We start from the raw sequence: 9,170 nt of genomic DNA, 5'->3' as shown, positions 1-9,170 counted from the left end.
AACCAAACATGTCCCTCACTTCAAAGTGTGATAAATTTTGCATGCCTTCAAAGGATTGCTCTATCCTATTTCAAAATCCCCAACTCCTCATGCCCATGATTTTCACTATTCCATGCTTATCTGTTTTGGACGATGAACTAGAGAATAGGAGTTTCATTTCCAAAATTAGATGTGTCGTCAATGGGCTCTAGCCCGAGTGGTCTAGCCCGGGCCATTCCAACCTACCCAAATGAATGGACCCGATTTCAAACCTTGACATCCATGGTGTGGGTGAGTGGTGCAATGCTTGCATTGCATCCCCTGAAAGGGCCTTCCATGAATATATATATATATATATATATATATATATATGTCACTACAATCACCATGGGACCCAAGCACCCGACTTGGAATTACAGTCCCCAATGAGCACCCCCCCCCCTTTTTTTCTTCATTATTAATTCTCACTCAAGGGATGTACTTTGCTGCTCCACTTGAGAGCTCTTTTGCTAGCTCACAAATGCAGATGTTTCTTATGATCTTCCTTCCAAAAGGGTCAAGGCATTCACTGTAAAGATCATTCTGAGAGCCTATGAAATCCCTTTAATGTGGAGTAGCCCCTGGGTATTCTTGTGGTTTCTTCACCTCATTTTTTTATTCCGCCTCCACTCACTAGGAATTTCACCAGTGTGTTACAATTCCCCTGTGCAAGGCTTCTAAAGATGATCAAATCAAAAACATAGTATGAGTAGACCTATTGGCTTAAGGGCATAACATACAATTCCTTTATCAATATTTTTCTCATCCTCAGGAACTACATCTTAAAACTTTGAAATCGAACCATAAACCACATTGCCTAAAAGGATACAATCCTTCCCTCCTCCATGGCATCCTTGTTTTAACTATTGAATGGATCCTAAAGATTGAGCAGACTTGGCATGAATAATTGATCCATTATGACTTACATACTATACAAGTATATGTTAAAAAAGTGAAAAAAATGGAAGCTATAACAATTTACATTGCATATGCTGGCGTTTCTTCTGTAATTTTAAACATAACATTTGTAGAAATCTCAAGCTTTAGATGTGTGTAGCGAATCACGCTTCTAGCGAAACTAAAGAAGCTGGTTTCTCTGCATGGGTTTCACCATACCGGTTGAGAAGATATTCACCGCTGAGTACAAGCGGAAACCTGCCCAACACAAAAACAGTTTTGACCAATTCTATACAGGACACCTAGCAAACACATGCACGCACAGCCAGGCGTGCACATGCCTAGGCATGCACGTGCACACTTGAATTTAACATTGCATCTTTTGAGTTTTAAGTGATAGGAGAGACTTACTTGGCAGGGTTATTTTTGGATGTACAAGTTTCCAAGCATTCCACTACACACTCGTAGTTTGGATCCATGAAGAATGCAATCTATTGAATGCAAAATCACACAATCCATAATTTGCTCTTGCGGAACTAATAAATTCAGCTCTTGTGGAATTACTAAATTCAGATGCAACTTGGCAGAATACTAAATCTGGAAGTAAAGATCAGAGATAACAGTACTCAGATGAGATTGTTTTAACTCAGCACAACCAAATTAATCTAGTCTTCACTGTGAGTAGTTCATTGTTCTTTATTACACAGTATTCATTCACTAAATCGAACAAATTTTCAGTTGTCTGAGAGTCTAATTTCTATTTTTGCACTGTCACTTCCTCACCTGAACCACCTTGTGAAAATGACACCCCAGTAGATCAGGTTTCTTCATAGCCCACTCAGGCCACAGGCAGAAAATTCCCCCGCACCCCCCCCCCTTCGCCTCCACTTCTATGAGAGGCTCCTCGCACACCTGGAATCTACACCAGCAACCTTCGCATCCAAACACGGACACCATACTTCCTATCAGACTACAGCCTGGCATAACACTATGAGGTCTTTTGCAGCAGCCAAGCCACTTCCATTTCCAGACACAGCGGCCCATTCCCTCTCATCCTGCTTGTGTTCCTTCCTTTTACCTAATCAAACATGTCAACTCGTGTCACATCAGCTGATTCCTGTAATCTGATTGGCTGGAGTTTCCGGCAATCTGATTGGTCTGTCCTCCTTGTGTTCCTCCCTTTCACCTAATCAACCATTTCAACTGATGTCACGTAGGCTGATTCCTGCAACCCGATTGGCTGGAGCTTCCAGAAATCTGATTGTCGTGCAGAAACTCAGTGCAATGGATCGCTGATGGTTGGGACTGCATGCCTGCATCCATGAAGGATCCCAGTAAGATAGCTCCAAACACCAAAGAGTTGCTCTGCAGGATCTTGAAACTAATCTGCAGCTGAGTCTTTTGAGGTCGTCCCTTCTAGAGAAATACCCAAAGCTTGTGACTCCTAAGGCATATGAGATACATACACCATGGATGTCATGTGCACTCTCTCCCACGTGCGACGTAGACATGCTTCTACCCATTGGCTGTCACAGTCGCACGGTAATAGCACGCACACCACCCGAGGCCAGTGAGCAACGTCGGTGGCTGGGCTCCCATCTCCCAGCCGTTGCTCCCCCCAAAAACCCAGCCGGAGGAGATATCTATGACAAGGTGTGTCACATGCACTCTACACTGTAGTGCATGGTGACAAGCTGGCTCATCATCATCAGTGCAACATTGTACAGTATTAGTACCTTTTCGGATGATAATTGTCGTACGCCGTGACCCCATTGTAATCCTCAGTCCAGGATAAGTCAGGCACGAGCTACATAGGTCATTCTCAGCCTTAGACAATCAGTCAATTAGTCCAAGTCCCTTAACCCACTTGAAGAGATGCATTCATGCATGTAGAGTTAGTAGAAGCCTTAGAGTTTGCATCAGGACATGTGTGCATTTATGCATAGCATTCATTCCATATGCATGTAGGCCATCTAGACCATTGCACAAGCCTTCAGATATCATCTAGTAGCCATTAGAATTTATCCAGTATTATTCCCATATTTTACAGCATTTACTGGGCATTTTTTACATCATTTATATATTTTTATTGGACAAGTGCAGTCGGCCAGCCCTGTAGCCAGCCGACCAGCACCCCATGCCCATATAAATAGCCCAACATATCATCCATTTATTCATTCATAACATATTCAGCCTTGAAGACCTCATCGCCTAGAGCCTTCAACACAAGGAGCATAAAGCGATTGCAGAATTCAGCACCTCATACCTCAACGTTTTCCTCATCAGCATCTAGGACCATAACGCTTCAGCAATTCAGCCTCTATGCAATAAAACGAAGCATCTACAGCATTCAGCCTTCAGTCCCCTTCATACAGTTTTCAAAATTCATATCTTCATTGTTTTGCTACAGCCACTTGGTGAAGGTAAAACTCAGCATTCATATTCATTTACAGCATTCATACATAGCCTAGAACAGTCCCAAACAGCCCCTATCTCAACCGCAGATTTGCAACCCTTCCTCATTCCATTGGGAAGAGTGCATAGGCTCGAGATTGGACATCATTGGTGCTTCTACAGCCGTGTACAGTTCAGCCCGACTCTTGGTCTTCCAAGATCTTGCGTTTGGCTTATCGTCAGTCCACCGTCAGTCTCTTCAAAGATAATAAAGCAAATACTATTCCGGTAACGAGATAGGGGGCCCTTCAGTGCGTAATTCGGGACCCCATATAGTGTAGAGTTTCCATCTCTCTCTCTCTCTCAACTCTTTTAAAGTTTGAAGTCTTAAAGTGGATTGCTAAACTCAAGAAACTCAGGATACAGAAGACAATGTGAGCATTTGTGTGACAGGATCCTCAATTACGAATACTTCTGCTGCATGTTCCATTGGTATCAGATTCAGCTTGTCCACACACACCGTATCCTAGCGTGAGGGCATCCTTGGATGATCAGATTGCGTTCCGGCATGACCACTGACTTCAACATCATGTCTACAAAGGAGAGTACCTATCAGTCGGAAAAAGTCTCCCCCGAAGGAGACCTTGCTCTTCCGACTACAGCAAACACCATAGCTCTACTTAGAGCTCAGAACCAGCTTCTCATGGAGAGTCTCCAACTATTGGAGGCAACAGCAATACGTCCTCATCCGCCTCCAGCAGCCCCCAACTACATCTCCCTCTTCTTTAAGATCGAACAACAAAGAAGAGAAGACAAGGCTAGATGGAGAGAAGAAAAAGCAAAAGAAAAAGCAAGAAAACAACCAGAAAAAGCAGATAGACGGAACTATGAGGAAGCCCAATGCAGGATCGAAGAAGACCGGCGTCAGGCTGAACTCGCCGCTCAGAAGCACCAACGAGAGCTCGATCGAGAACGTATGTTACTCGACCACCAAAGGGAAAAGGAGGCCATGCATCTTAGATACCAGCACCTCTCTTCAGCTTCCCTAGCCTCACGTGCCACCAACCAACAATCCGCAGCATCAACTACCGTCATTCAAAGTCAACCAAATTTTCGTGAGTATGATAGTAAGTGTGATCATTTAGCAGTTAATCAATTTATTCATCAATTTACTGCTCATTTTCCATTAGCTAGGCTCACAGATCCTCAGGATAGAGTCCACGTAGCGGCTCCCCACCTTACAGGTGAGGCAGTCACTTGGTGGCAGCATCTTCATACAAACCAGACCACACGTGTCACAGCTTTTAGCTGGGCTACGTTTGTTCATGACTTGAAGACCAGATTTCTCTCGCCCCAGTATATAACCGGTCTGGCGGATGAGTTCTATGGACTCAGACAGAACGGGTCTCCAGTGCTTCAGTTTTCAGAAAACGTTATTACTTTAGCACAACAGTTAGGGTTATCTGCGCAGGCCAAGATGGAGCAATTCATTCATGGATTGGATCCGGAGAGTGAAGCTGTATGAACTCTGCACTATATACAAGATCCGGTACAATACCCAATACATGAGGTGTGCGGGACAGCCCCTCTGTATATATGGTCCAAGGCTGCTGGTCGGCCAGCCCAAAACAAGACGACAGCAGTCCCAATTGCTCACAACCAAAAAACAGGAGTCGGCCAAAGAAAATCCAAGTCGGCCAGATCCTCACAGTCAGCCAGACCAGAAAATAGGCGGCCAGCATACTCCTGCCCCACGACCACAAAAAACAGTGACAAAATACATGGAAAAAACAGGGGAAAATAGGGAAACACCTAATGGGCGGGAACACCCACAACAGAGGCCCTAGTGTGTAATGTACAAACAAGAAATGACTCCTAACACCCCCTCTCAACTCCTGGATGTGGAACCAACCCCAGTGAGCTGGAGTGCTGACGGAGCATAGCCTGAGGTAGAGACTTCGTGAAGAGGTCCGCCGCATTGTCCTCCATCAAACAAAACTCTAGCAAGATGTCATCAGCAAAAATCTTCTCACGAACGAAGTGACTCTGGATGACCGTGGGTTCTGCCAGTGGAAACCCAATCTCACCAAGTAACCTCTGCAACCGCACCACCTCGTAAGCAGCCCGGTACTCTATCGCTGTAGACAACAAGGCAATAGTTGGCTACCTCTTGCTGCTCCATGAAACAGCTCCTGAGCTGAGGATAAATCCGTAGCCTGATGTAGATCTCCTTGTGTCTGGATCCCCTCCCCAATCTGAGTCACTTCAAACGTGGAGTCCGACTCCATCCGTCGTTCCCCCTCTAGTATCATAGCAGAGTCCAAGATCCTTCGTACGTTGCAGAAACCGCAAGATCCGCAATCCTGCATCCCAATGAGTCTTCAAAGGTGTCTGCAAAAATGAGCTCAACAATCCCACCGGGAAGTCTAATCTAGTGTTCAACAACCAAATCAATGAACCAAACCACTTCTAAAACAAAGAGGCATCAACCTGTTCACAAGGATCATCAACTGTAACTTTGGTATGCCAAGTCCTAGGAACTTGCTGAAGACTATACAAGGCCTTCCGGAACTTGTAAACCACCCCCTTTGAACCCAGAACCTCAAAGCCTGGAGACTGCTCAACATCCACCTCCTCCTGCAAGTCACCATTTGCCACTTGCATGGCTTTCCTACAAGTCCCCTGGGAAAGAGCTTCCTCAACTGCAGGAGGCTCTTTGTCCCAACTGCTACGAGACATCAGAGCATAGTTCACCTATAAAGGCTCCTCTGATTGACAAATGCAAGAACTGGAATGTTCCTACCTACTACTGCCAACATCTAGCAAGCCATCCACCATCTGGTCTCGGAAAGCCTGCTACAATGTATCCACATTCAAGTGGTCATGACGAAACTGCCACACATCACCAAACTGAGAACCTGTAAGAGAGAGTGCTAAGAGTTTGTAAATCCCATTCTCCACTCTGCCTTCCCATACAACCATGCCTGTCAATTTATCCCGGAGAGCAATAAAATGCTCCTCAAACTCCACCCATACACTAGTCTTGCAAACCTCATGCACTGACAACAGATGAAAACCAAGAGATGGGACAAAAAGAACCTGGGAGGAATCTGCCATCAAGAACGATCTCTAACTTGTCCTCACTGTGAATAGGGATAGTAGACTCGTCACCAATCAAGATGTGACCTGCGTGCCTCCGAAGATCCTATAATAACTCTCGGGAAGAAGTCATGTACCTGGAAGCACCACTGTCTAGAATCCAATCCCGAGTGTCCCTAGCGATGAGTCCAACCGCCTCCCTGCTCGAAGAAGATGAAACGCTGGTGTCCATAATCTCCAAGTGCACAAAAGCCGGAGTCTTCACGGTTACTGCCGAGGAATTTGCACCCTGCTCGGTGCTCCGCTTAGGACATTTTCTCCAATAGTGGTCTTTCTCGCCACAATTGTTATAGGTCCTCTTTGCCTTCAAGGCGTCACGATCCACATCGGGCTCCTGCTCGGAAGACTTATCCTGTGAAGACTTCCCTTTGCCCTTACTGCGGCCTTGCGACCGCTGGCCAGTCAAGGCCTCAGAACCTTCGCCCTGTGGAGGGTTCGAAAAACGCTCTTCCTGGTCCAAGACTACAGGCACAAGCTCCTCCCATGTGATGGTGTTGAGCCTGCCACTGGTGATCAAAGAGGAGTAGAAAGCTGAGTGCTGAGAGGTCAGATGTGATAGCAAAGTGATGGCCATGTCCTCTGAAGATATCGCCTTCTCGGCCTGAAGAACCTCCTACTGAAGAGCTTGCAACTTGTTGATGTGCTCCTGCATCGTCGAAGACTTTGCAGGATCCATCACCCTGCACTTCCAAGGAAATCCGTTTCATGGGTGATACCCTGTTATACAAAGAAGCCAAATGCTACCAAATCCCTCTGGCCAGCGTCATATGTTTGATATGATTAATCACCTGTGGTGTGCAATTAAGGAAGATGAAAGAACGCACACAGGATTGACACGATCCCACAACTATGCATGAGCCTCCCGTTCTTTCCGAGTAGAGGGTAACAACTCCCCATCCTCCAACTCCGGCCATGGAAGACCAACAATAATGAAATCAGCCAAGTCATAAGACTCCAATACAGACTCCATCATTACCTTCCATATGCCGTAGTTGGTCCCGTCCAACTGTCGATCCAGAGGGAACGTGGGGAGAGTAGGGATCTTCACGCACTTCATCTCAAGCAAGTCTGCCATCTCAGGAGTTCACAAGGTCTTGTGAAGGGAGGGTGGGTGGGGAAAAAATGAAGAAGAGGCCGCAAATAGTATGCAAGGTGGCTGTCCAACGGTGATGGCCGCCTTCTACCCGATCTCCAAGTCCCGAACAGCCCAAGCAATCTCCAATCAGCACCACAAATCAGTAAACCCTCAAGGTCCCACAAGCTCTTCAAATCTCCTGCAAGCTCCAAGGTCTTCAAGAAACAGTCCCGCAAGCTCTCCAATGTCTCCAACCTTCAAGCCACCGGGGGCTCTGACACCATGTCAGAATATGCAGCGGATATGAGACAAACTGCTGAGAGCATAACATAGCAAGACACCATGAAGAGGATGAGCAAACACAAGAGAACCACCAGCCTGAAAAATGCAGAGCTGTGTGGAGAAAAGCAAACGCAGAAGAGAGAGAGTGAAGCTGTATAAACTCTACAATATATACAAGATCCGGTACAATACCCAATACATGAGGTGTGGGGGGCAGCCCAAAAGCTTCTTCCGAATGCTCGGAAGAAGAGGGGCTAGCTACTACTCCGGGGAGATATCGATGCCCACCTGGCATCCAAGGTAGCGGACTAGGGTCTCCCTAGGGATCCACTGGAAAGCCTCAACTGGACACCAAGTCGGGGTGGGTGTAGAGCCTACCCAAAAACCACATGACTTGTGCCAGTTGATCCGCGCTCCTGATGCGTGACAAAAAATCTCAATCGCCTCTGCGAATCTCCGGAGATTCCCCACATCTCCGGATAGATATGCTGTTGTGTCATCTACAAACTCCGAGTCCAGCAGCTCCTCTTGAGTACGCATGGGGAGACGCAATCGCTGGAGGCCAATCTCCTGAGCTGAGAGAAAACTGCTCATGGCCTCGATGACAAATAGAAAGAGGTAAGGTGCCAGTGGACAGTCCCGCTGATCCCTGAATGAGAACCTAACTATGAGAGGCCGAGTAGAGGCCTAAAACACCGCGGATCCACTCTACTGGGAACCCTATGCAGTACATCGTGCCCTCCAGAAAGCCCTAGTCAACTTTATCATAAGATTTCTCAAAATCCAAGAGGAGCACAATGAGGTCCTGCTCCCGCATCCTGGCCGAAACTGTCACCTCCCAAAAAGTGAAGATGTTGTCTAGAATGCTCCGATCTTGAACAAAAATTGTCTCAGTGTCATGGATCAAGTCAGGGAGGGAAGGTTGAAGTCTCTAGCTGATGGCCTTGGCCAAAATTTTGTAGGCGGTCCCAAGGAGGGTGATGGATCTCCACTGTCGTATCTCCAGTCTGTCACCACTCTCCTTAGGAATCAAGTGTATCAGACCCTCTGAGAGTCTCTTTGGCATGGTGCCTGTAGTCATAATCTCATTGAAGACTACTCAAAGGCTGTCTTCCATGAGATCCCAGTGATGAAGAAAGAAAGAAATTGGAAGCTCGCCCGTGCCAGGGCATTTGTCCCTAGGAAGAGTAGTCAAGGCCTCTGCCAGCTCCTCTGCTGTGAAGGGAGTCAATAAGAAGGTCCAGAGAGAGGGGAGAACCACCTCTCTCATGTGCCGCCAAACCCTCTCTCACGCGTCCTCCACCTACGAGGATAATGGGGCACCTGGGAGAAGGGATTTGAAAAA

The 9,170-nt window shown here is 46.7% G+C and overlaps 1 protein-coding gene across 2 annotated transcripts in view; it reads right to left on the bottom strand.

Moving 5' to 3' along the window:
• Positions 1-912: 912 nt before the first annotated feature.
• The window catches only part of LOC147623329 (azadirone synthase LFS-like), a 46,439-nt gene continuing 38,181 nt past the window's right edge, over positions 913-9,170 (bottom strand). For both annotated transcript variants that reach the window (XM_086821470.1, XM_086821469.1), the window contains 2 exons: positions 1,327-1,406; positions 913-1,173 (listed from right to left, as the gene is read on the bottom strand). In XM_086821470.1, coding sequence (XP_086677596.1) covers positions 1,080-1,173; positions 1,327-1,406 — 174 coding nt within the window. In that variant the 3' untranslated portion in view covers positions 913-1,079. The remainder of the gene's footprint in view (positions 1,174-1,326; positions 1,407-9,170) is intronic.

The sequence above is a fragment of the Cibotium barometz genome, chromosome 27 (assembly GCF_041138505.1).
Source record: "Cibotium barometz isolate CiBa-2024 chromosome 27, ASM4113850v1, whole genome shotgun sequence".
Classification (NCBI taxonomy): domain Eukaryota; kingdom Viridiplantae; phylum Streptophyta; class Polypodiopsida; order Cyatheales; family Cibotiaceae; genus Cibotium; species Cibotium barometz.
The sequence above is the reverse complement of the archived record's forward strand: the minus strand, read 5'-3'. Positions and strand labels throughout refer to the sequence as shown.